This window comes from Coregonus clupeaformis, chromosome 8 (assembly GCF_020615455.1).
Source record: "Coregonus clupeaformis isolate EN_2021a chromosome 8, ASM2061545v1, whole genome shotgun sequence".
NCBI lineage: Eukaryota > Metazoa > Chordata > Actinopteri > Salmoniformes > Salmonidae > Coregonus > Coregonus clupeaformis.
The window spans coordinates 30,096,623-30,124,370 of record NC_059199.1 but is presented as its reverse complement, the minus strand read 5'-3'; the positions used below and the strand labels follow the sequence as shown (position 1 = coordinate 30,124,370).

The 27,748-nt window shown below is 44.6% G+C and overlaps 1 protein-coding gene across 3 annotated transcripts; it reads right to left on the bottom strand.

Annotated features, from left to right (window-relative positions):
• Nucleotides 1-184: 184 nt before the first annotated feature.
• Nucleotides 185-26,506, bottom strand: LOC121571558 (zinc finger protein 16). Of its 3 annotated transcripts, none has more exons than XM_041883090.2 (7): nt 26,064-26,506; nt 14,895-15,043; nt 13,303-14,137; nt 12,523-13,075; nt 10,342-10,439; nt 8,891-9,301; nt 185-1,060 (listed from the first exon to the last, which is right to left on the bottom strand). In XM_041883090.2, the coding sequence occupies exons 2-7, from the start codon at nt 15,033-15,035 to the stop codon at nt 552-554; spliced, it is 2,547 nt and encodes an 848-aa protein (XP_041739024.1). In that variant the 5' UTR covers nt 15,036-15,043; nt 26,064-26,506; the 3' UTR covers nt 185-551. The 3 variants fall into 3 exon arrangements, with proteins under 3 accessions (XP_041739024.1, XP_041739022.1, XP_041739023.1); XM_041883088.2 differs by having other exon boundaries at nt 8,898-9,301; nt 26,064-26,504; XM_041883089.2 differs by having other exon boundaries at nt 8,898-9,301; nt 14,895-15,037; nt 26,064-26,504.
• Nucleotides 26,507-27,748: the final 1,242 nt, after the last annotated feature.

Here is a 27,748-nt window from a genome sequence, read left to right as displayed (position 1 = left end):
TCTCACTCTGAACAAGCGAGAACGGTCATTGCTGACTAGTAACATAGTGAAACTATATAGAAACAGACACATTATGTCAAGCAAGTACTTTAGTTATCGCCTTGCCAATAAAACACATTGAATCGTTTGAGACAGATTAAGGCCAACCCCCATGTTGTCTCCCTGCAAAAGGATGAACATTAAATGAAAATAGAGAGCATTTTATTCAAAGAAATACAACAGATTGTGAAGGCACTCTGTGTCAAATTGAGATTGAACACAGGCTCAAAAACAATCTATTAGAAATAACTTACTTCAAAGGCATTCTATACATCTGTACATAAATAGAGAACTGATCCTCGTAATCCTAACTTAACCGCACCATCCCTTCACATTATATTTATTCAAGTCCCACTTCACTCCATTTCCCTCACTCCCTGCTCTCCACCCACTTCTTATCCTCTTTTTCGATTGTGACAGTTCTTCTCAGAAATTATTTTCATCCAAATGTCCTTGGCGGCCTCCTGTGAAATGTCTCACCAGTGAAGTTACATCAACTTTTCACCCTCTGCTCACCAGCCTGCTCCACGATGACATGCCGCATGATGGTGCCCCCCAGCGTCCCGCCCTGCCCATTGCCCACAGCAACTGAGGGGTGCAGGAGGACGAGGGGCGCAGATACGGAAGAAGACTGGGGAAGAGAAGACCCTCCCTGAGAGACTACTTGGGGCTGAACAAGTAAGATCGTATGTACGGCCGCCTGACTCTCCATATTCCCCTGAATTTTGACCCCTAGGACGGCATTCTGCTCGGTGATGCCCTCCTGTGGCTGTGCCGGGGGGCAGCAGCGGTGGGTCTTGCGGTGCTTGCCCAGGTTGGAGAGGGAGCGGAAGGCCCGGTGGCACACTGGGCAGGAGAATGGTTTCTCGCCGCTGTGGGTGCGGGCGTGCTCGGTGAGGCGGGCGGCCAGGACGAAGCTCTTGCCACAGACACCGCAGATGAAGGGACGCTCGCCGCTGTGCAGACGCTCGTGGTCGCGCAGGTGAGGGATCTGTCGGAAGCGCTTCCAACATTGGGAGCACTGCGGAGAGGAAAATGAGGAGGGAGGGACAGGAAGAGGGAGGGGCAGGAAGAGGGAGACAAGGTTGGAGTAGGAGTGAGGGAAAGATACAGATAGACAGTTATTGCTAATGTGAGCACCCACAAATATTATCAGGTAGAGGGAAACAGCTTTTAAGTGAAAATACAAGGCTTTAGCTACCTTAAAATGGCCTTTAGATACTGGCCCAGAGTGTTCAAAGATTTACGGGGGTCTAATGAGCTGCTAAGAGCTTTATACTCGACACCCTGAGCCTGGAGTGTTACCCACAGGCGGTTGTTAGGTGACGTACAACGCCTCCTAGCGGCCACGTTGGAAGACCACCGTATCAATTCTTCCAACGACAACAGCTGAGTGGATACCCCAAACTTCATGATAACAGTGCCTAAAACTAGTTGATTCATCACCACAGTGAATTTCTGTGCAGTAATTGGCTGCTCTTAGGCAGGAAAGACAACGGGATTATATATATATATATATATATATATATATACAGTGGGGAGAACAAGTATTTGATACACTACCGATTTTGCAGTTTTTCCTACTTACAAAGCATGTAGAGGTCTGTCATTTTTATCATAGGTACACTTCAACTGTGAGAGACGGAATCTAAAACAAAAATCCAGAAAATCACATTGTATGATTTTTAAGTAATTAATTTGCATTTTATTGCTTGACATAAGTATTTGATACATCAGAAAAGCAGAACTTAATATTTGGTACAGAAACCTTTGTTTGCAATTACAGAGATCATACGTTTCCTGTAGGTCTTGACCAGGTTTGCACACACTGCAGTAGGGATTTTGGCCCACTCCTCCATACAGACCTTCTCCAGATCCTTCAGGTTTCGGGGCTGTCGCTGGGCAATACGGACTTTCACCTCCCTCCAAAGATTTTCTATTGGGTTCCAGTCTGGAGACTGGCTAGGCCACTCCAGGACCTTGAGATGCTTCTTACGGAGCCACTCCTTAGTTGCCCTGGCTGTGTGTTTCAGGTCGTTGTCATGCTGGAAGAACAAGCCACGACCCATCTTCAATGCTCTTACTGAGGGAAGGAGGTTGTTGGCCAAGATCTCGTGATACATGGCCCCATCCATCCTCCCCTCAATACGGTGCAGTCGTCCTGTCCCCTTTGCAGAAAAGAATCCCCAAAGAATTATGTTTCCACCTCCATGCTTCACGGTTGGGATGGTGTTCTTGGGGTTGTACTCATCCTTCTTCTTCCTCCAAACACGGCGAGTGGAGTTTAGACCAAAAAGCTCTATTTTTGTCTCATCAGACCACATGACCTTCTCCCATTCCTCCTCTGGATCATCCAGATGGTCATTGGCAAACTTCAGACGGGCCTGGACATGCGTTGGCTTGAGCAGGGGGACCTTGCGTGCGCTGCAGGATTTTAATCCATGACGGCGTAGTGTGTTACTAATGGTTTTCTTTGAGACTGTGGTCCCAGCTCTCTTCAGGTCATTGACCAGGTCCTGCCATGTAGTTCTGGGTTGATCCCTCACCTTCCTCATGATCATTGATGCCCCACGAGGTGAGATCTTGCATGGAGCCCCAGACCGAGGGTGATTGACCGTCATCTTGAACTTCTTCCATTTTCGAATAATTGCGCCAACAGTTGTTGCCTTCTCACCAAGCTGCTTGCCTATTGTCCTGTAGCCCATCCCAGCCTTGTGCAGGTCTACAATTTTATCCCTGATGTCCTTACACAGCTCTCTGGTCTTGGCCATTGTGGAGAGGTTGGAGTCTGTTTGATTGAGTGTGTGGACAGGTGTCTTTTATACAGGTAACGAGTTCAAACAGGTGCAGTTAATACAGGTAATGAGTGGAGAACAGGAGGGCTTCTTAAAGAAAAACTAACAGGTCTGTGAGAGCCGTAATTCTTACTGGTTGGTAGGTGATCAAATACTTATGTCGTGCAATAAAATGCAAATGAATTACTTAAAAATCATACAATGTGATTTTCTGGATTTTTGTTTTAGATTCCGTCTCTCACAGTTGAAGTGTACCTATGATAAAAATGACAGACCTCTACATGCTTTGTAAGTAGGAAAACCTGCAAAATCGGCAGTGTATCAAATACTTGTTCTCCCCACTGTATATATAGATTACTCACAATCATGAAACACCAAAGGAGATATGACTCAAGAACTGTCAGAAAAGCGAAGAAACCTTTTTCCCCTGTCAAGACCTGAACCCAGACAGCTGTCAGTACAGGGTCTGCTCCGATCATGTCATCACTGGTAAGTCTGATCAATTTTGAGTTTAGTTTAGCTGTTATGCTAACCAGGTGTTGACAACAATTCTAAGTTAGCCAACATTAGTTAGCTAACATTAGTTAGCTAGCTAAATAGCTTGTAGTCTAGCTATTAGCATGTCTCTCTCTTACAGGCAGTGCGTGAGTTTCAAGTTTTGGGGGAGCTATTTTTCACTATAAAAATGCACCTTTATAATAAAGCATTGCATGCATCGATCATCTCATTTGCAGATTAATGGAAGCCTACTATTCCTAATGTGATGAGTAGATTGGATAGTCAGTTTATTAGGCTCTTAATATAACTAAATATAATCACTGTGCATACAGTGGGGGGAAAAAGTATTTAGTCAGCCACCAATTGTGCAAGTTCTCCCACTTAAAAAGATGAGAGAGGCCTGTAACTCATCATAGGTACACGTCAACAATGACAGACAAATTGAGAATTTTTTTCTCCAGAAAATCACATTGTAGGATTTTTTATGAATTTATTTGCAAATTATGGTGGAAAATAAGTATTTGGTCACCTACAAACAAGCAAGATTTCTGGCTCTCACAGACCTGTAACTTCTTCTTTAAGAGGCTCCTCTGTCCTCCACTCGTTACCTGTATTAATGGCACCTGTTTGAACTTGTTATCAGTATAAAAGACACCTGTCCACAACCTCAAACAGTCACACTCCAAACGCCACTATGGCCAAGACCAAAGAGCTGTCAAAGGACACCAGAAACAAAATTGTAGACCTGCACCAGGCTGGGAAGACTGAATCTGCAATAGGTAAGCAGCTTGGTTTGAAGAAATCAACAGTGGGAGCAATTATTAGGAAATGGAAGACATACAAGACCACTGATAATCTCCCTCGATCTGGGGCTCCACGCAAGATCTCACCCCGTGGGGTCAAAATGATCACAAGAACGGTGAGCAAAAATCCCAGAACCACACGGGGGGACCTAGTGAATGACCTGCAGAGAGCTGGGACCAAAGTAACAAAGCCTACCATCAGTAACACACTACGCCGCCAGGGACTCAAATCCTGCAGTGCCAGACGTGTCCCCCTGCTTAAGCCAGTACATGTCCAGGCCCATCTGAAGTTTGCTAGTGTGCATTTGGATGATCCAGAAGAGGATTGGGAGAATGTCATATGGTCAGATGAAACCAAAATAGGACTTTTTGGTAAAAACTCAACTCGTCGTGTTTGGAGGACAAAGAATGCTGAGTTGCATCCAAAGAACACCATACCTACTGTGAAGCATGGGGGTGGAAACATCATGCTTTGGGGCTGTTTTTCTGCAAAGGGACCAGGACGACTGATCCGTGTAAAGGAAAGAATGAATTGGGCCATGTATCGTGAGATTTTGAGTGAAAACCTCCTTCCATCAGCAAGGGCATTGAAGATGAAACGTGGCTGGGTCTTTCAGCATGACAATGATCCCAAACACACCGCCCGTGCAACGAAGGAGTGGCTTCGTAAGAAGCATTTCAAGATCCTGGAGTGGCCTAGCCAGTCTCCAGATCTCAACCCCATAGAAAATCTTTGGAGGGGAGTTGAAAGTCTGTGTTGCCCAGCGACAGCCCCAAAACATCACTGCTCTAGAGGAGATCTGCATGGAGGAATGGGCCAAAATACCAGCAACAGTGTGTGAAAACCTTGTGAAGACTTACAGAAAACGTTTGACCTGTGTCATTGCCAACAAAGGGTATATAACAAAGTATTGAGAAACTTTTGTTATTGACCAAATACTTATTTTCCACCATAATTTGCACAAAATAATGTGATTTTCTGGATTTTTTTTTCTTCATTTTGTCTGTCATAGTTGACGTGTACCTATGATGAAAATTACAGGCCTCTCTCATATTTTTAAGTGGGAGAACTTGCACAATTGGTGGCTGACTAAATACTTTTTTCTTTTGATAAACACATTTCATGCAATTCTACTACACTTTATATGACTGGAGACATTAGCAATCTTTTTTAATACAACAAATCATGGGGTAGCCTAGGCCTCCTTTGCTGACACTGACAAACAGATAAATAAAAACGACCTTCTATTGAATGCAACCATTTAATCTAGACCGGCAAAGGGGAGACACAAATTGTACAAAATGTCCGACTTCCGAGCGCTCAAGACAATGTTTTTAACGGTCATCCAACTCCATGCCAAGTCGGAAACTCAGGCATCTTTCTAGAGCTCTGACTTTCCGACCAGAAGATCACTGACGTCATGATTTGACCTAGTCCCCCCAGTTGTCTTGAAAGCACCATTATTGTCCCAAAAAACTCCAGTGGCACTGACCCAATTAAAATTTGTTGAGAACTTTATTCATAAGATGGAAAATGCATGGACATTACAGCATAGGACAAAGGCCTCAATGGGATAGGGCAACCTGCTGTGTTGACCATTGGTTGTTCCAGCCCAACAATCTATTTAATCTGTATATGACACTAAAACACCTGAATGAATTAAACACAACCAAACAATCAAGAGCCCTGATGGTATAGGTGACCTGAATAAGTGATATTCTAACATCAGGTGTGCTTTTCATTTGTTTATGTACTGTAGGTTCACCAGCTGTCCTCTATCAAGACACCCATGTCGACTGGATTCCCACTGGAGAAGATGAGCAATGCTGCAGCAGCATCAGTTTCTACTATAATAGATACATCTATTCCAGCCCAGCAATAGTACACTTTAATGATCAACTAATTAGGTTTGATACATTTAATTCACGTGTGTTAGTGCTGGGCTGGAACAGAAGCCTGCACACCCAGCAGGGTTGACCTGCTCCAGTTGTAATAGGTTTATACGTCCGGGTTTGGCCGGTGTAGGCCGTCATTGTAAATAAGAATTTGTTCTTAACTGACTTGCCTAGTTAAATAAAGGTAAAATAAAAAATAAAATACATTGTGACTTACAAACAATTTTTGGCTTAAATTTGCTAACATTAGGTACACATATAACCCATGGTATACAAGAATGTACACTTATTCTCTCGGGACATTCATTGAGACCTCTTCATCTGCAGACAGGGTTCCACAGCTCTCTGTATCTGAGGATTATTGACATAAAGAAACAGGCTTCATTATACTCAAATTAGACAGCACTGAATAATATGTTGGTACCTGCCCTATCCAAAGTAGTCTACTCTCTCCCTTATCTGACAGCTGGCGCTGCTAACATTAATCCTTTCACCCTCTTCCATGACTGTTAGCTAGCTACCAAGCTATGAATGCATGGAGTTTGTTTAAATTTACAATGATAAATACATCATGGTAGCTAACTATCTAATATGAAGTTAGCTAGCTGGTAATATTTTATTCACTTAGCTAGTTAACTTAACATACTGTATAGCTAGCTACGTTAGCAGCTCATTTGAGTTAGCCTGCACACTAGTTCCTGTAGCAAGCTAGCTAGCTAATATTACATAGTAAAATATATATATATATATTCACTTACTTGAATAGGTTCTCCCACTGACTCAGTTTTCTGGGTCCTTACAAAAAAACGAAATAATGGCACATTTTCCCGATATTTCCGGTGATAGCAAAACGCAGCCAGCCACGTGGACGATTGGAGGACTTCCACAGAGAGGAAGAGGTAGAGAGAGGCCAAACTTGGCGGAAAATCTGTCTCCCTCCAGCAGGTGGCTTTTTTCCCATTGTTTCACCCACCAAGCAAGGAGTTTTTGTATTGAGGTCAATGAGTGTCGAATTTGGTCAACAACATTTTGTATGGCTTATTTGCTACGTAAGGTTTATGTAATCTAATAGAAGTTTAGTAATGCTTAGGTTGTTACAAGTGTACTGATATAAGTTGGAGACGCGACATCCTGGCAACTTTGAGTAAAAACACTTTATATCAGAGTTGTCTTGAGATAGCTATGCATATTCATGGCATGAGGCTAGAAGCATAGTATCGCTCTCCATTGAATACAGGCGGATGAAATATTCAGAATAATTTGATGTATCCACCAATCCAGAAATTAAGGATAGGTGCGAGCTTGACAGCCCACCATGCCACTTTGTGGACAACAACTCCCATTGTTAGGGCAGTGAGACATGTACAGTGCATTCGGAATGTATTCAGACCCCTTAACTTTTTCCACATTTTGTTACAGCCTTATTCTAAAATGGATGAAATTGTTTTTTTCCCCTCACCAATCTACACACAATACCCCATTACGACAAAGCAAAAACAGTCTTTTAGAATTTTTTACACACTTATTCAAAATAAAAAACGGAAATATCACATTTACATAAGTATTCAACCCTTTACTCAGTACTTTGTTGAAGCACCTTTGGCAGCAATTACAGCCTTGAGTCTTCTAGGGTATAACGCTACTCATGGTTTCTCATGGTCTGAGAGTCCTTTAGTTGCCTTTTGGCAAACTCCAAGCGGGCTGTCATGTGTCATGTGCCTTTTACTGAGGAGTGGTTTCCGTCTGGCCAATGTACCATAAAGACCTGATTAGTGGAGTGCTGCAGAGAAGGTTGTCGTTCTGGAAGGTTCTCCCATCTCCACAGAGGAACTCTGGAGCTCTGTCAGAGGGACTAACGGGTTCTTGGTCACCTCCCTGACCAAGGCCCTTCTCCCCCGATTGCTCAGTTTGGCCGGGCGGCCAGCTCTAGGAAGAGTCTTGGTGGTTCCAAACTTCTTCCATTTAAGAATGATGGAGGCCACTGTGTTCTTGGGGACCTTCAATGCTGCAGACATTTTTTGGTACCCTTCCTCAGATCTGTGCCTCGACACAATCCTGTCTCGGAGCTCTACAGACAATTCCTTCGACCTCATGGCTTGGGCTCTGACATGCACTGTCAACTGTGGGACCTTATATAGACAGGTGTGTGCCTTTCCAAATAATGTCCAATCAATTGAATGGTGGACTCCAATCAAGTTGTAGAAACATCTCAAGGATGATCAATGGAAACAGGATGCACCTGAGCACAATTGAGTCTCATAGCAAAGGGTCTGAATACTTATGTAAATAACGTAAATAACACCCTGTTTTTGCTTTGTCATTATGGGATAGTGTGTAGATTGCTGAGGATTTGTATTTATTTAATCGATTTTAGAATAAGGCTGTAACGTAACAAAATGTGGAAAAGGTCAAGGGGTCTGAATACTTTCCGAATGCACTGTATCTTGTGAGTAAATCCATAATCTTTTACTTCCACCAGACTGACTCTGGTCTTCCAACATGGCGCCTGGTTTGGTTGCTAGGTGATTTGTGACACAATTGAAAACCCTCTATACAACAACTTGTTGAAGGGGACTAAAGCTGGACAATTTGGTTGTCTAGAACTGGCATTTCGGTTGACATTTAAAACAAGTTGGCGTAACAACTAACATAGGGTTGCCCTAATACAACCTTCGGTCTATGTAGGGCTGCAAAAACTTTTTCAGAAATCACAGTTGGAGGATTTCTGGAATCAGCAGGGAATGAGCTGCGAGGGAACCCTCCAACTTGGACATCTTCAACCGGGATTTCTGAAAAAGCAGCGAATTTGGGGAAAGTTTTGAAATTTTGCAACCCTAGACCTGCATTGACGTCTTTCACCTCTGACCTGAAAGGGCTTCTCCCCCGTGTGGACTCTAAGGTGGACGCTGAGCGATGAGCCGGTGGTGAAGTCCTTCCCACAGTGTTGGCAGTGGAAGGGACGGGGCTTGGGGAGGTCGGCGGCGGCCACCGTGTCCCCGGGCGCCGGGCAGTGGGTGAGGAGGTGCTCCTCCAGGGAGGCCGCCGTTGCATAGCGCCGTCTGCAGGGGGTCATGGGGCAGCGCAGGGGGGTCTGTCCGGCGTGGGACAGTCTGTGGAGGTCCAGGCCTTCCTTGGTGACACAGCGGTGGTGGCAGAACTCACAGTCCAGAAGCCTTGTGGTCCTGTCCCGCCTTCCGCCTTGGCCACGGCCTCTACCCTGGCCTCTACCCAGGCCCGTTCCCTTAACAACCAGACCTATGTCCACCATTCCTGTACAGAGAAGGAAGTCAGTGCGATTACATGGCACAGAAGCACCCATGTTAAGTGAGCATATGCAGAAAAGCAGAGGGTTAGAAAACAGTTTAGAAACGTAGAACTGTAGATGGTTGAGAATATCAAAAGAACCACACAATAACAAGGAAAATTACCAAAGTCCTAATTAAATCAAAAGAGTAAACAGGCTAGACCCTAATACAACAAGATATTACGAAAATACTTTTAATTGAAATAGGTCAAAGTCAAACATCTTCCATCATTGTAGGCAACAACTTCCAACAGATACACTAACATTATTAAGGGGTAAATAATGTGGTGGTGGGGTAAATAAAGTGGCGGGGGAAACTCATTAGTCAAAGTGAAAGGGGGAGTATTCACAAGACCGAGGTGACTGCGCGAGGCCTTGTAAGTTGTGTTGCAACACTGCCCTTGACGACCTGGCTTACTGGGCCCAAGCCAGCGTGATTTAATAATGATAACAAAACTAACAACATAAATCAGCAGGTAATGGCCTGTGAAACACACAGCGTATTAAAATAGATAATGTGTTGTGACAGGGGTGGCAGGGTTGGCGGTTGTTGTACGGCATTGTGGATAGTGGGGGATTTGTCTCTCTGCCTAGTCTTTTCTCTTATACATTTAGTTAGCGGTTCATATGGATATGAACGCTCGCTGACTTTATTAAATGAAATGTATTGATATTATGCTGGCGCAATCAACCGCAGAGCGCGGGTGCGATCAATCGCTTAGCCGAGGGCAGACTTGATGTAGGGATGCGCATATGGCACAGAGACTGGCGTAGATACGGGTGCATATGCAAAGCAACAGGCAGACGGCCAAGTGTAGTAATACAGGCAAGTAGGTGCTTGAAGAGCCACCCACACGGTCAAACACACACTCAGAAACACACAGAATGACATCATGCAGGGCTATCAAAACCATGCAGATAAACGATTAAAGAAAGATTTGAGAGCACAGACTGGTAAAGAAATCCACACACAAATGCATGCACACCCTATTAATATTACTCTGACCGTCGTGTGTGAGACCATGAAGCTTCAGCCTGCTCTTGTGGAAGAAGTGTTCACCACAGATGGAGCAGTTGAACGGATACTTCCCCGTATGAGAGTATCTGACGGCCATTTCAAGGGAAAAGAGAGACAATTAGATATGTTTTCTGAAAATATGGAAATACAATTTCAAGCGAAAAGCACTTATTTCTAATTCAACGTTCACCATATAAGGCCAGGAGTCTTTCCTTACCACGTGACCAGACCAGGAAAGACTCCTGGCCTTAATCATGGTCCTATATGAAATTCACAATAAGACAACATCTATACAAAATCAACATAGGACATCCTTATACATGTGTATTCAAACAGAGCTGTGCTAATATACTGTAGATTGTTTAAAGCTTCGCGCCTCAGGTCATGACTCTATTGATCAACACAACCCTTCTGCAATAGACATGACACGTATAAAACTTCTGACCCTGTGTTTATCACAGTCCCTCTCGCATATAATAAAAGCTGTGTTGTTGTCTGTCTGTGTTGTCTGTCTGTCTGTCTGTCTGTCTGTGTTAAAATGTCCTAGTGGATGATGAGGCAGTCTAATTCGATCAAAAATCTTCTGAATGAAAGTTAATGAGTTGTGGTGCAGTGTCATTACTTCCACCCCGCCACACAGTAACTCATGAGTGAGAGCAGGTTGGTTGGCACTGTGCTGGGTTGTGTTCATTAGGCACCAAATTGAAGAAAACAGGCTGAAACAGGGAGGGACTACATGGACTAGTATAATAAGAACTAAGAACTGTTTTCGTTTTCCGTAGAAAAATATTTTGCTACGGTGTGCCATAATGAATACTGGTGTCTATGATCGATGGTAAAGAGCAAGAGAGAACCCCGGCCTTCAGCCATGTTACTAATGGGCTAGCACGTAATGACAGGTCTGTGTGTGTGTGTGGCAGTCCTGTGTAGCCACGTAATGGTAGGTCCACCAGACAGATCTCTCAATGTGATTACACTGTCAATTCATATCCGCGGGCAAGAATAAAACAAAATTGCATTGGAGTATACCGAAATATGATTGACCGCAAGCGATTCATAAATCGATTCCTTTTACTTGTGTTATTATACTGGAATTTGTTATGTCCATCATGGTCGGGAACTAATGTTGATTAACTATTGAAGCATTCGTCTAGTAATAATATGAATATTACGATTATAATTCCATCATTGACTGAACACTTTCCCATTTCAAATTGTCAGACTCCAGCCACCCAAATCATAGACTGTTCTCTCAAGCAAGCGGTACCGGAACGCCAAGTCTGGGACCAAAAGGCTTCTGAACAGCTTCTACCCCCAAGCCATAAGACTGCTGAACAGTTAGTTAATCAAACGGCTACCCAGACTATTTGCATTGACACCCTTTCTTTTTGTTGCACTGACTCTCTTGCGTTGGCTTTATGCACTCACTGGACTCTACCGGCACACTCACAGATACTACACTGACACTCCAACACACACACACACGCTCACACACACACACTCTTCACATATACTGCTGCTACTCTTGTTTATTATCTATCCTGATTGCCTAGTCACTTTTACCCCTACCTACATATTACCTCCACTACCTCGTACCCCTGCATTGACTCATATGTAGTCATTGTTCTTTTATTGTTACTATTTAAAAACATTTATTAGGTACTTTTCCTTACTTTTTAACTCTGCATCGTTGGGAAAGGGCTCGTAAGTAAGCATTTCATGGTACAGTTCAAGTCTACACCTAATGTATTCGGCGCATGTGACAAATAACATTTTATTTGTATACACTACTATGTATCTCTGTGCACAACCGTACAGTCTGATGATTCTGTATGTATGAACGCAGGCCTTGCCTTCATATGTTCAATTGTATTGTATGAGCACTGAGCAGCATGTATGTAATTATGCTCTTGTGCTCCCCATGATAACACCTTCTTAATTGCCCCAAAGTCTTGTACTGGTCTGAATGAAGAGCAATCGGTAATCAGCTTAGTATTGTGCTGTGTTACAATGTAATTACCAGTGTTTTGTTAAACACCTCAACTAAGAGGCCACATCAAAGCAGGCATAGAGAGAGGCATAATTGCCCTAAGGCGATAAATAAAGTTGAATTGAATTGAACTAAATTGAATTCAGGCCAAACTCAATTGAATTGATGGCCAGACATACCTGTGAACCGGCACCTGAGAGGACATTCGGAAGCAGCGTGGACAATCAGGGCATTTGTATCGAAAACACTTTGGGTACTTTGATTTCTTTGACTCTGCATCATTGACCACACCACGCCCCTTCTCCATCCCCTCCTCCTTGACCGTCTGCTCCTTCACCACAACGCCATCTTGGTTCAAGGCGTCCTGGCGTTCGTGGTGTAGGTGGTGGGTCTTCAGTGTGCCCAACAGTGTGTAGCTCTTGCCGCAGCGCAGGCAGGTATACGGCTTGTGGGCGCTGTGGGTGATACGGTGGCGCGTCACACATCTGTTGTAGGCGAACGTCTTGGGGCAGAGGTCACACTTAAACGGCTTGAGGCCTGAGTGGGCCTGGATGTGTGTTCGCAAGCGGCTGCGGCTCTTGAAGAAACGCCCGCAATGGGGGCACGGTCCGAAGGGGACGGAGGGGTCGCCGGGTGTCGTTTCCAGGGCTGGTAGGGAGGTGGAAGGGTCAGGGAGGGTGGTGGTAGTGAGGGGTGGATGGGTTGGGGTCTCTTCTTCGCCACTCACCACAGCTGAAAGAATTACGGAAGTCAATAATGAACTCATCCACATAAATAAGTAGGCACTAAAGTAGGCACAAAATGTGAGAAAACGTTTTAAAACGGAAGAGGTGCCCCTGGATATTATCCAATGAAAACACAGATGAGCATTTTCCGTTTCAAAATGTTTTGCTACATTGTACTCTACTGAACACAGCCCAGTCTTCCATGCTCCTTTAGTAAGCCTACCTAGTACCTACCACTGTTGCTTTTCCACTGGAACAGAGGCTTAGGTATAATGTGGTCCACCTGGGGTGTGGAGCCCTCCGAGTCCCCTTCCCCTCTGTCTCGATGCTGCCTGCGGTGGTAGAGGTACTTGGTAGTGTTCATAAAGCTCTCTCCACACACGTCACAGTGATGTAGCGCCCCCGCCAAGCCGTGGATGGCCATGCGGTGCAGCTTCAGCGCCGACTCAGTGCTGAAGCCCGAGCCACAGGCCACACAGAAGGAGGTCTGGCTCGAGGAGGAAGCAGTTGGATTGGAACTACAGGCAGCAGGGTTTGTAAACATGGGAGTGTTGGGGAAGGAATTCTGGGAATTGGAGTATGTTTCTGATTCCAATTCATTCTCAATGCTATATTCTTGTTCCATCCCTACTCCATAGTCTACCTCTTTCTCCCTCTCTTTGTCATCATCCTCCACTATTTTCACACCTATCCCTCCATCACTCTGTCCCTCTACCCCCTTTTCATCTCCTATCACAGGCCAACACTCTGTATCCATTTCCTGGTCCCTTGGTTCTGACCCAGTGGTTGTAGAACAGTTACCCAGCTTGCTGTGCTTCTGCCACAGCCCCAGGGACTCAAACAACACCTCACATTCCCTACACTGGTAGTGGATGAGCAGGGCCGGGCTAGTCAGGTTTTGAGTTTGGGTCTGGTTTTGGGGGCCGTTGCAACCGGTCGGACTCCCAGTCGCTCTCTTCTCCAGGGAGTGCAGGTAGGGCAGGTTTGGGTTCGTAATGAAGGTTCTCTTTTGGTTTCTCTCTTGGTGCTGGGATGGTCCATTCTGAGACTGAAGCGCCACTCCGGAGCTCTAGGACATCAGCACACAGAGAAATTAGTCGAAACACAGAAAAAAAGAAACAGTGTTATATAAAAACAATAGTTATTTTTGTGATCACTTCGTTTTTTTATACTAAGGTGGCATTTGAACGCTTGTCATGAGTGCAAACCTGTTGCTAGCTGATTAGTTTGTTGCTAGGGATAATAGGTAGCTAAGGACTAGTTTTCATAGCAACATAACGCATTAGCTCAGGGAGTGTCACGCACCACAGTCCTCAAGGGCCGCCGGGTCTACCTTTCTCGTTTCTCTCTCCCTGACACTTACGTGATCGATTTATGTCACTGACTAGACATGTCTCAAATGGCACCCTAGGGCCCAGAGGGCCAGAAATAGTGCCCAATAAAGGGAATAGTCTCCCATTTGGGACGCATCCGAGGTCTACAATCTGATGAAAGGAGGCTATGATGAATAGAGGCAGACACCCTGCAGCCCACAAAGACTGTCTGGAGGTTCAGAGGTGGTTGATACCAAAGCCTTTTCCTTGTAAAGATTTCTTAGGTCATCACTATCTGGCCATGATAGAAAGGACGAAGTTATAAGACTTTCTAACCGAAAAAAACAATTTTAACCACTTTCCATTACTTTAACCCTAACTTATCCTTACTCCTAATCCTACATAAAGAACAAATAGCTCATGTTCATTATCCTGACCAGAAAGTCTGTCAATATTGCCGTTTTGGTCCTTTCAAACATGGCCATCTAGCGACATCGCCTATGGGTGCAGTACCTCAGCCTGTGGAGTAGGTGGCGCTGTATGGACTGTCTCCTCTGTGTTGACAGGTTGGCAGGTGAGCTGATGAGAGATCACCACCTCCAGAGAGTTGAATATCTGGCAGCAGGTAGAGCACAAGTAGAGGGACGAGTCCATGCCTATAGCTGAGAGGAATGAACACATTATACACAAAGAAATACAGAAAAACACACACATACATACACATGCACACACACTCACAAGACTGCAACCCAATGAACCCATGATTTAAGCAAACACACAAATACACAACAAGCACACATATCAAACACACTCCAAATACTCACCAAGACTGCAATCCAATTAAAACACACACACACCAAGACAGACAGACACACACAGTAAATTGGCTCACAGCTGTCAGCCCGCTCCCTCCCTATCACATTGAATGCTTAGAGATGGATAATGCTGGTAGGCTGACATACTGAGGCTGGCTGCACATTAGCTGTTCCCCTTGGGGGGGGTAGATGGGTGTGAAACAGTCAGTGTGAATCTCTCTCTCTTTTGTCTCTCATCCCTCTCTTTCATTGGACTCTCTGTGTGAGTGTGTGAGCTTTCTGAGGGTAAAACAGATGGCTGTTCACTAACTGTTTGGCTAGGGACCCTCTCTGCCTCAGCCTCCACATGTACGCGCACACAAATGATAAACAGACTATGACCCTCACAACAGAGCGGATTCCACAAATGCTGCACCATTTGGTTTCCCTTGCCATTAATAACAATCTCCCTTAGGTTTGGACCTTGATAGGCGCTTGGAGCTAAATGTGTTTTAAACGTGTGGAACAGCGGTAATTTCCTGAGTTGACATGATGTAACAGGAGAGTGCAATAGCCAACACAACTCCAAGGAGATATGAGAGATCTTAGATATATGTGTTTCCCAGTTCAAAATGCTTTGACTGTGCCTGCTCTGACAATGGCACCTTAACCTCTGAGCTCTGTATTGCTCCCATATGGTTTCACCTTTCTAACAATGTGGACTTCTACTACACATCTAAAAGCCCAAATTAAATGGCAATATTTGATAACCTTCTTTGGGTGAATTATAATACGTGTGGCAGTGTGAGAGTAAAGCATGTCTGTCAACAATGTTTCATCTATTTAGTCATTGATTATTAATCACTCACTATATTAATCTTACATTAATCTTCATTTTCCGGTCTAAAGTGCTGCCCATGCACTTGTTCGTAAACTGAGGTGGTGGGTTTTGGTGAATATAAGCCCTTTCTTTTATTTTGCATCTTTGCAAAAATGTGTTTGTAGTAGGTTATATAAAACTACAGAAAAAGGGTGAAATATTGTAGACAGTTGTGCCACCACAGCTGTGCTGATAGTTCTAGAATGCCAAGCAGTTGGCACCATTGCAGACAGCAGCCTTCAGTGTGCAAAGCAAATAGTGATTGACTGTGCAATGAGGCCCCCAGGCTCGACAGTGTATAATGTGCAAACGGTGAGGAATTTCCAAGGAGATGAAACCATTGTTTTTAATCCTCTAAAAGCTTTGGCACTCAAGCTTGCCTCTCCAACACTGCACTTGAGGTTGGATCTTCTTTTAATGATTAAAAAAATGTCAGGAAAACATTGGCCGTTAATCGCGTGCACAGGTTGTAACCAGGCAACACATCTTTACATACTAAGTGGAGAAACATTGAACTGGCCTAAAGGACTGTAGGCATCTGAAAGTCATTGAAAGAGAACTAGCCTATAGGGCCTTGTATGGTGTTACTGTGTGTATGACAGAGGCCTAGGCAAAGCCTGTTAGAACATTACATACGATCTCTGACCTAGGCCTATAGGCATATTCAATCCTTGATCCTCCAATGTTTTCTTTTGTTTGTCTGTAGGACTACAGCGCATTTGGGAAAGTATTCAGACCCCTTCCCTTTTTCCACATTTTGTTACGTTACAGCCTTATTCTAAAATGGATCAAATAAAAAAAGTTCCTCATAAATCTACACACAATACCGCATAATGACAGAGAAAACAGGTTTAGAAATTTTAGCAATTCAGACCCTTTGCTATCCACTGTAGTGCATTCAGAAAGTATTCAGACCCCTTCCCTTTTTCCACATTTTGTTATGTTACAGCCTTATTCTAAAATCGATTAAATAAATACAAATCCTCAGCAATCTACACACAATACCCCATAATGACAAAGCAAAAACAGGCTAGAAATGTTTGCAAATGTATTAAAAATAAAAACAGAAATACGTTATTTACATAAGTATTCAGACCCTTTGCTATGAGACTCGAAATTGAGCTCAGGTGCATCCTGTTTCCATTGATCACCCTTGAGATGTTTCTACAACTTGATTGGAGTCCACCTGTGATAAATTCAATTGATTGGACATGATTTGGAAAGGAACACACGTCTATGTAAGGTCCCACAGTTGACAGTGCATGTCAGAGCAAAAACCAAGCCATGAGGTCGAAGGAATTGTCCATAGATCTCCGAGACAGGATTGTGTCGAGGCACAGATCTGGGGAAGGGTACCAAAAAATTTCTGCAGCTTTGAAGGTCCCCAAGAACACAGCGGCCTCCATCATTCTTAAATGGAAGAAGTTTGGAACCACCTAGACTCTTCCTAGAGCTGGCCGCCCAGCCAAACTGAGCAATCGGGGGAGAAGAGCCTTGGTCAGGGAGGTGACCAAGAACCCGATGGTCACTCTGACAGAGCTCTAGAGTTCCTCTGTGGAGATGGGAGAACTTTCCAGAAGGACAACCATCTCAGCAGCACTCCACCAATCAGGCCTTTATGGTACAGTGGCCAGAAGGAAGCCACTCCTCAGTAAAAGGCACATGACAGGCCGCTTGGAGTTTGCCAAAAGACAAACCTCTGTAACTCAATTGGTAGAGCATGGCGCTTGTAACGCCAGGGTAGTGGGTTCGATCCCCGGGACCACCCATACGTAAAAATGTATGCACACATGACAGTAAGTCGCTTTGGATAAAAGCTTCTGCTAAATGGCATATTATTATTATTATTATTATTATTATTATTAACTATAGGACTCTCAGACCATGATTGAAACCAAGACTGAACTCTTTGGCCTGAATGCCAAGTGTCACGTCTGGAGGAAACCTGGCACCATCTTTACGGTGAAGCATAGTGGTGGCAGCATCATGCTGTGGGGATGTTTTTCAGCGGCAGGGACTGGGAGACTAGTCAGGATCGAGGGAAAGATGAACAGAGCAAAGTACAGAGAGATCCTTGATGAAAACCTGCTCCAGAGTGCTCAGGACCTCAGACTGGGGCGAAGGTTCACCTTCCAACAGGACAATGACCCTAAGCACACAGCCAAGACAACGCAGGAGTGGCTTCGGTCTCAATGTACTTGAGCGGCCCAGCCAGAGCCCGGACTTCAACCCGATCGAATATCTCTGGAGACCTGAAAATAACTGCTTTTCCTTCACTCTGCCGTCCAATTTATCCCAAACCATCTCAATTGGGTTGAGGTCGGGGGATTGTGGAGGCCAGGTCATCTGATGCAGCACTCCATCACGCTCCTTCTTGGTACAATAGCCCTTACACAGCCTGGAGGTGTGTTGGGTCATTGTCCTGTTGAAAAACAAATGATAGTCCCACTAAGCCCAAACCAGATGGGATGGCGTATCGCTGCAGAATGCTGTGGTAGCCATGCTGGTTAAGTGTGCCTTGAATTCTAAATATATCACTGACAGTGTCACCAGCAAAGCACCCACACACCATAACACCTCCTCCTCCATGCTTTACGGTGGGAACTACAGATGCGGAGATCATCTGTTCACCCACACCGCGTCTCACAAAAACATGGCAGTTGGAACCAAAAATCTCAAATTTGGACTCCAGACCAAAGGACACATTTACACCGGTCTAATGTCCATTGCTCGTGTTTCTTGGCTCAAGCAAATCTCTTCTTCTTATTGGTGTCCTTTAGTAGTGGTTTCTTTGCAGCAATTCGACCATGAAAGCCTGATTCACACAGTTCCCTCTAAACAGTTGATGTTGAGATGTTACTTGTTACAGTTTCATCATAGCGCGTGATGGTTTTTGCGACTGCACTTGAAGAAACGTTCAAAGTTCTTTAAATGTTTCGTATTGACTGACATTCATGTCTTAAGTAATGATGGACTGTCGTTTCTCTTTGCCTACTTTGAAGAATCTCAAATATATTTTGATTTGTTTAACACTTTTTGGTTACTACATGATTCCATATGTGTTCTTTTATAGTTTTGATTTCTTCACTATTATTCTGCAATGTAAAAATAAACAAAAACCCTTGAATGAGTAGGTGTCCAAACTTCTGACTGGTAGTGTACAGTCGTGGTCAAAAGTTGAGAATGACACAAATATTAATTTTCACAAAGTCTGCTGTCTCAGTTTTTATGATGGCAATTTGCATATCCTCCAGAATGTTATGAAGAGTGATCAGATTAATTGCGAAGTCCCTCTTTGCCATGAAAATGAACTTAATCCCAAAAAAACATTTCCACTGCATTTCAGCCCTGCCACAAAAGGACCAGCTGGCACAATGTCAGTGATTCTCTCGTTAACACAGGTGAGTGTGTTGACGAGGACAAGGCTGGAGATCACTCTGTCATGCTGATTGAGTTAGAATAACAGACTGGAAGCTTTAAAAGGAGGATGGTGCTCAAAATCATTGTTCTTCCTCTGTTAACCATGGTTACCTGCAAGGAAACACGTGACATCATCATGGCTTTGCACAAAAAGGGCTTCACAGGCAAGGATATTGCTGCTAGTAAGATTGCACCTAAATCAACCATTTATCGGATCATCAAGAACTTCAAGAAGAGAGGTTCAATTGTTGTGAAGAAGGCTTCAGAGCGCCCAAGAAAGTCCAGCAAGCGCCAGGACCGTCTCCTAAAGTTGATTCAGCTGCGGGATCGGGGCACCACCAGTGCAGAGCTTGCTCAGGAATGGCAGCAGGCAGGTGTGAGTGCATCTGCACGCACAGTGAGGTGAATACTTTTGGAGGATGGCGTGGTGTCAAGAAGGGCAGCAAAGAAGCCACTTCTCTCCAGGAAAAACATCAGGGACAGACTGATATTCTGCAAAAGGTACAGGGATTGGACTGCTGAGGACTGGGGCAAAGTCATTTTCTCTGATGAATCCCCTTTGCGATTGTTTGGGGCATCCGGAAAAAAGCTTGTCCGGAGAAGACAAGGTGAGCGCTACCATCAGTCCTGTGTCATGCCAACAGTAAAGCATCCTGAGACCATTCATGTGTGGGGTTGGTTCTCAGCCAAGGGAGTGGGCTCACTCACAATTTTGCCTAAGAACACAGCCATGAATAAAGAATGGTACCAACCCATCCTCTAAGAGCAACTTCTCCCAACCATCCAAGAACAGTTTGGTGACAAACAATGCATTTTCCAGCATGATGGAGCACCTTGCCATAATGCAAAAGTGATAACAGCTGTGGTAGCTGTGGTCGGGAGAGGTTGTGTTTTCTCTAGCAGGAGGTAAGCTTGGCTTCTTATATGGTGTTGAGTAAAGCTTAAACCATGTATTTAGATTGTAGGTAGGTAGTTGTAGTTAGGTATTGTAGGTAGTTTATTTAGGTAGTTATTTAGGTAATTATTGTAGGTTTCTGTAGGTAATTATTGTAGGTAAGTATTGTTTACGGCGGAGCCCGGCAAAGCACGAGGCTAGCTAGCTAGCGGGTAGCTACTGGTAACGTTTAGCAACGGTGGAGAGTTGTTTCCAATGTTATTTCACGCTTAAGAGTACCTGTAATTAAGCCAGCTAGCTACCTACCATTCAGCCGTTTTTCTAACCTCATTATCTGAGCCATCAACGCTAGGTAGTTAGTAGCTACTGTACTTAATTACACCTACTGATTGCAGAAGACAAATGTCAGCTGGCGTCGGGTAAGTTTGGCTTTATACATAGCTTGGGCTTTGTCGAGTAAGGCTTAATTATGGATTTAGATTGTAGTTAGGTATTGTAGGTAGTCCCGCAGCACGAAGCTAGCTAGCTAGCCGTTTTTCAAACAAAGTCAACACAGTAGCCATTGCTAGCTAGCCAACACGACCAGCTAACTGTACTGTAGTAGCTAAATACAATATATTTGTGCTAGCTAGCCAACGTTTAATTTTTGCTGCGTTATGAAAGGAACTAGACACGGACACGAATTATCTGTTTAGTGTGTTAACACACTATTGGTACATTTACATTACATTTTAGTCATTTAGCAGACGCCCTTATCCAGAGCGACTTACAGTTAGTGAATACATATATATATTTTTTTTATACTGGCCCCCCGTGGGAATCGAACCCACAACCCTGGCGTTGCAAACGCCATGCTCTATCAACTGAGCTACATCCCTGCCGGCCATTCCCTCCCCTACCCTGGACGACGCTGGGCCAATTGTGCGCCGCCCATGAGTCTCCCGGTCGCGGCCGGCTGCGACAGAGCCTGGATTCGAACCAGGATCTCTAGTGGCACAGTTAGCACTGCGAAGCAGTGCCTTAGACCACTGCGCCACTCAGTCCCCCCCTACTCACAAGGCAGGTAGTTTGTTGTAACCAAGTATTGGTGCTAAACTGTGTGTTATTGGATGCTAGCATGCTAGTTAGCTTTGGCGTCATAGTTAGGCATCGTGGGCTGTTGTGGGTAGTTATTGTAGGTTAGCATTGTTTTCGGCGGTGCCGGGTGTAGCACGAAGCTAGCTAGCTAGCCGTTTTTCAAACAAAGTCAACACAGTAGCCATTGCTAGCTAGCCAACACGACCAGCTAACTGTACTGTAGCAGCTAAATACAATATACTTGTGCTAGCTAGCCAACGTTTAATTATTGCTGCGTTATGAAAGGAACTAGACACGGACACGAATTATCTGTTTAGTGTGTTAACACACTATTGGTAGTTTGTTGTAACCAAGTATTGGTGCTAAACTGTGTGTTATTGGATGCTAGCATGCTAGTTAGCTATGGTGTCATAGTTAGCTAGCTGAATAAAGTAAGTTGAGTCTATTCCTTGAAACATTGAACCGCTGTAGTTCACAACAATTCTAATTTCTAAAAGTGGAAGTTGGGAGAGTTTTTGTTCGGGTGGTTCAGTGAAACAATTATAGTTTCTGAGGTGGAAGTTTTGGTGAGGGAGGCCCTACTCTCTCCTTTGCCAGATGTTTAGTTCATTTCATTCCGATCTCCTCTGCATTATTGTAGCCATTTGCTACAGCCTGTCAACTATGTCTCTGCCTATCCCTGTTCTCTCCTCTCCGCACAGGCTACACAAACGCCTCACACCGCGTGGCTGCTGCCTCTCTAACCTGGTGGTCCCTGCACGCACCCCCACACCTGGAGTTCCAGGTCTCAGGCAGCCTCTGGAACTGCCGTTCTGCTGCCAACAAAGCTGACTTCATCCCAGCCTATGCTAACCTCCAGTCCCTCGACTTCCTGGCGCTGACGGAAACATGGATTACCACTGAAAACACTGCTACTCCTACTGCTCTCTCCTCGTCTGACCATGTGTTCTCGCATACCCCGAGAGCATCTGGTCAGAGGGGTGGTGGCACAGGAATCCTCATCTCTCCCAAGTGGACATTCTCAATTTTTCCCCTAACCCATCTGTCTATCTCCTCATTTGAATTCCATGCTGTCACAGTCACTAGCCCATTTAAGCTTAATATCCTTGTCATCTATCGCCCTCCAGGTTCCCTTGGAGAGTTCATCAATGAGCTTGACGCCTTGATAAGTTCCTTTCCTGAGGATGGCTCACCCCTCACAGTTTTGGGGGATTTCAACCTCCCTACGTCTACATTTGACTCATTTCTCTCTGCCTCCTTCTTTCCACTCCTCTCCTCTTTTGACCTCACCCTCTCACCGTCCCCCCTACTCACAAGGCAGGCAATACGCTTGACCTCATCTTTACTAGATGCTGCTCTTCTACTAATCTCACTGCAACTCCCCTCCATGTCTCCGACCACTACTTTGTTTCCTTTTCTCTCTCGCTCTCCTCCAACACTACTCACTCTGCCCCTACACAGATGGTAATGCGCCGCCGCAACCTTCGCTCTCTCTCTCCCACTACTCTCTCCTCTTCCATCCTATCATCTCTTCCCTCTGCTCAATCCTTCTCCCTCCAATCTCCTGATTCTGCCTCCTCAACCCTCCTCTCCTCCCTTTCTGCATCCTTTGACTCTCTGTGTCCCCTATCCTCCCGGCCGGCTCGGTCCTCCCCTCCAGCTCCGTGGCTTGATGACTCATTGCGAGCTCACAGAACAGAGCTCCGGGCAGCGGAGCGGAAATGGAAGAAAACTAAACTCCCTGCCGACCTGGCATCTTTTCACTCCCTCCTCTCTACATTTTCTTCATCTGTTTCTGCTGCTAAGGCCACTTTCTACCACTCTAAATTCCAAGCATCTGCCTCTAACCCTAGGGAAGCTCTTTGCCACATTCTCCTCCCTGCTGAATCCCCCCCCTCCTCTCTCTCTGTGGATGACTTCGTCAACCACTTTGAAAAGAAGGTTGACGACATCCGATCCTCGTTTGTTAAGTCTAATGACACTGCTGGTCCTACTCACACTGCCCTACCCTATGCTTTGACTTCTTTCTCCCTCTCTCTCCAGATAAAATCCTGCGACTTGTGACTGCAGGCCGCCCAACAACCTGCCCGCTTGACCCCATCCCCTCCTCTCTTCTCCAGACCATCTCCGGTGACCTTCTCCCCTACCTCACCTCGCTGATCAACTCATCCTTGACCGCTGGCTATGTCCCTTCCGTCTTCAAGAGAGCGAGAGTTGCACCCCTTCTCAAAAAAACCAACACTCGATCCCACTGATGTCAACAACTACAGACCAGTATCCCTTCTTTCTTTTCTTTCCAAAACTATTGAGCGTGCCGTCTTTAGCCAACTCTCTTGCTATCTCTCTCAGAATGACCTTCTTGATCCAAACCAGTCAGGTTTCAGGACTGGTCATTCAACTGAGACTGCTCTTCTCTGTGTCACGGAGGCTCTCCGCACTGCTAAAGCTAACTCTCTCTCCTCTGCTCTTGTCCTTCTAGACCTGTCTGCTGCCTTTGATACTGTGAACCATCAGATCCTCCTCTCCACCCTCTCCGAGCTGGGCATCTCCGGCGCGGCTCACTCCTGGATTGCGTCCTACCTGACCGGTCGCTCCTACCAAGTGGCGTGGCGAGAAGCTGTCTCCGCACCATGTGCTCTCACCACTGGTGTCCCCCAGGGCTCAGTTCTAGGCCCTCTCCTATTCTCCCTATACACCAAGTCACTTGGCTCTGTCATATCCTCACATGGCCTCTCCTATCATTGCTACGCTGACGATACACAACTAATCTTCTCCTTTCCCCCTTCTGATAACCAGGTGGCGAATCGCATCTCTGCATGTCTGGCAGACATATCAGTATGGATGACGGATCACCACCTCAAGCTGAACCCTGGCAAGACGGAGCTGCTCTTCCTCCCGGGGAAGGACTGCCCGTTCCATGATCTCGCCATCACCGTTGACAACTCCGTTGTGTCCTCCTCCCAGAGTGCGAAGAGCCTTGGCGTGACCCTGGACAACACCCTGTCGTTCTCCGCTAACATCAAGGCGGTGACCCGATCCTGCAGGTTCATGCTCTACAACATTCGGAGAGTACGACCCTGCCTTACACAGGAAGCGGCACAGGTCCTAATCCAGGCACTTGTCATCTCCCGTCTGGATTACTGCAACTCGCTGTTGGCTGGCCTCCCTGCCTGTGCCATTAAACCCCTACAACTCATCCAGAATGCCGCAGCCCGTCTGGTGTTCAACCTTCCCAAGTTCTCTCACGTCACCCCCCTCCTCCGCACACTCCACTGGCTTCCAGTTGAAGCTCGCATCCGTTACAAGACCATGGTGCTTGCCTATGGAGCAGTGAGGGGAACGGCACCTCCGTACCTTCAGCCTCTGATCAGTCCCTACACCCAAACGAGGGCATTGCGTTCATCCACCTCTGGCCTGCTGGCTCCCCTTCCTCTGCGGAAGCATAGTTCCCGCTCAGCCCAGTCAAAACTGTTCGCTGCTCTGGCACCCCAATGGTGGAACAAGCTCCCTCACGACGCCAGGACAGCGGAGTCACTCACCACCTTCCGGAGACATTTGAAACCCCACCTCTTTAAGGAATACCTGGGATAGGATAAAGTAATCCTTCTACCCCCAAAAAAAAACCAAAAAAAAAAAAAAAATAGTAAAGTGGTTATCCCACTGGCTCTCTGGATAAGAGCGTCTGCTAAATGACGTAAATGTGCCCTTGAGCAAGGCACTTAACCCTAATTGCTCCTGTAAGTCGCTCTGGATAAGAGCGTCTGCTAAATGACTTAAATGTAAATGTAAATGTAAAATGACTAAAAAAAAAATAAAAAAAATATATAATAATAAAAAATAAAAAATAAAAACTAAGTGGCTCGGGGAACAAAACATCAAAATGTTGGGTCCATGGCCAGGAAACTCCCCAGACCTTAATCCCATTGAGAACATGTGGTCAATCCTCAAACAAACAAAACCCCACAAATTCTGACAAACTCCATGCATCGATTATGCAAGAATGGGCTGCCATCAGTCAGGATGTGGCCCAGAAGTTAATTGACAGCATGCCAGGGCGGATTGCAGAGGTCTTGAAAAAGAAGGGTTATACTGCAAAATATTGACTCTTTGCATAAACTTAATGTAATTGTCAATAAAAGCCTTTGACACTTATGGAATGCTTGTAATTATACTTCAGTATACCATAGTAACATCTGACAAAAATATCTAAAAACACTGAAGCAGCAAACTTTGTGAAGACCCACATTTGACCACGACTGTATATTACTTTTTACAGTCTATGATTTTAACCTTATGCAATGTCGCCCCCTGGCGTGCTATATACAAACTCACAACATGTGGAAAGATGAGTGTGTAAAGAAATAGTTGCAGGCCTAAAAGTGTAGATAGATATTTATGTTCAAATGTTATTTTGTGGAGATGGTTACCCCGATCTTGTTTGAGATTTTGACCCATTTATCACTTGTCAAGTGACATAAATTAATATAGTTTTTGTCTTGTCAAGCATTATTCTTTATGCATACATATTTACCATATTTAAATGGTCCTAAAACATTTGCAGGTGTTGTTAGTAGCTGCATTATTTGCTTTCTTGTATCAAAGTGGGTTAACTGTACCTGCAAGCCAGACAAGTGGCGTTGGTTGTTATCGCATCGAGCTCAGAAACACTATTGCTCGTGCTTTCTATGGTACAATGGCCGCTCCTCTGCAGGTCGAATGACTATATCCTCCCTCTTTCAGAATACATTTTCCATCCACTTGGTCGCTTGAATAAAAATGATAGTCTGCTTCTCGAATAAGCTCAAAAGTAAAACGCCTTTCATAAAATTACATAAACGTATGGATACTAACTGCAAAACGACGCTACCAAAATGTTAGTCAAAACAGTCGAATGATGTCCTCCTAGTAAAACTCTACTCGATTGGTTACGTTGCCGCGGAATATCCACCAATCACGCAACGTCTTTGGAGAATTTCCTAAAGTTGTGCTACAAATTAGCAAACAGGTGGCACTGGCTGGCTAGTGTGGGTGCATTTGAAGAGTATGAACATTAGATTGTAACACTAGTGCTGTTTTTATATTAAAGCTGCAATATGTAACTTTTTGGGGACCCGACCAAATTCATATAGAAATGTGTTATAAATATGTCATTCTCATTGAAAGCAAGTCTAAGAAGCGGTAGATCTGTTCTATGTGAGCTATTTCTATGCTTCCCGTTCTTAAATTTAGTTTTTGCATCTTCAACTTTCGGTTTTGTACACTAGCTTCAAAAAGCTGAAAATACAATATTTTTGGTTATGGAAAATATATTTCACAGCGGTTCAGATGGTACGATGATTCTCTACTACACCAGTGGTCACCTACTGGTCGTTCGCGAACGACTGGTCGATCTCCAAGGCATTCCTAGTCTTATCGCCAAACATTTATTGGGGAAAAACAACAATAAAGCCTTACAGCGCTGTTGGAGGTAGCAGGGTCTGCGCCAGAACGAATCAATTGGATGGGAATTAGATTTCTATAGGCGGGCCTGTTTTTTTCATGGGAATTTGGATAATAGGTATTATAATAAAGACCGTAAGCAGCTTGTGAGTTTCAAATTTGGGGAAGCTTACAATTTATCCTACCATTTCTACCTATATGCATGGCAATTATGATTATTTTTATATGCGCATTTCAATAATAACGTTTTTGGTTCTCAAAATTATTGTCACGTGGTTAATCATGAAAATATTAATTACAATTATAATCTAAAACTTACAATTCAACTAATGCAAAAACACCAGCCTTTGCCATATGGACACATTGATAGCTTACACCGTGATCCATTGGCAGCTAAATAAATTAGGCATGGCACTCAGAGTAGGCCTATAACTTCCATCATCAACTAAGTAAAATACATAGGCCTAAAGCCGACAAATAAAAACAGTAGAAAATATTTTTTAAATCACAATCTCTCTAATCCGCCTGTCTGCCTCCCTTTCTATCTGTCTTGATTTGGGAATTCAGGCGACAAGTTTAGGTCTGCATATCAGTTCACATGACCAGCTATTTTGTGTTGAGCAGTTAACAAATAAATAGGTATTCCTATATGCTTAATTTAGAGTTATTAATGTAACTTCAGTTGTTCTACAAACATTGGGCTATATGTTTTGATTTGTAATACATTGTAAGACTGCATGATGTGACTAATGATGATTTGAAAAAAGTTGCTTGAAAGGCATGAGCTCTGCTTTGTTTTTTGCACAGGCTGTACACACTTTATCAGTCACTCATTCACAATTTTACAAGCACTTAATAATGC

Excerpts from the sequence above, each read along its gene's own strand:
- LOC121571558 (XM_041883088.2), bottom strand. The coding sequence starts at position 15,035 with ATGGACTCGTCCCTCTACTTGTGCTCTACCTGCTGCCAGATATTCAAC. Across the intron at positions 13,076-13,302 it reads CCAGTGGAAAAGCAACAGTG|CTGTGGTGAGTGGCGAAGAA; the intron begins GTAGGTACTAGG and ends TAATTCTTTCAG. Across the intron at positions 9,302-10,341 it reads TCATGGTCTCACACACGACG|GAATGGTGGACATAGGTCTG; the intron begins GTCAGAGTAATA and ends TTCTCTGTACAG.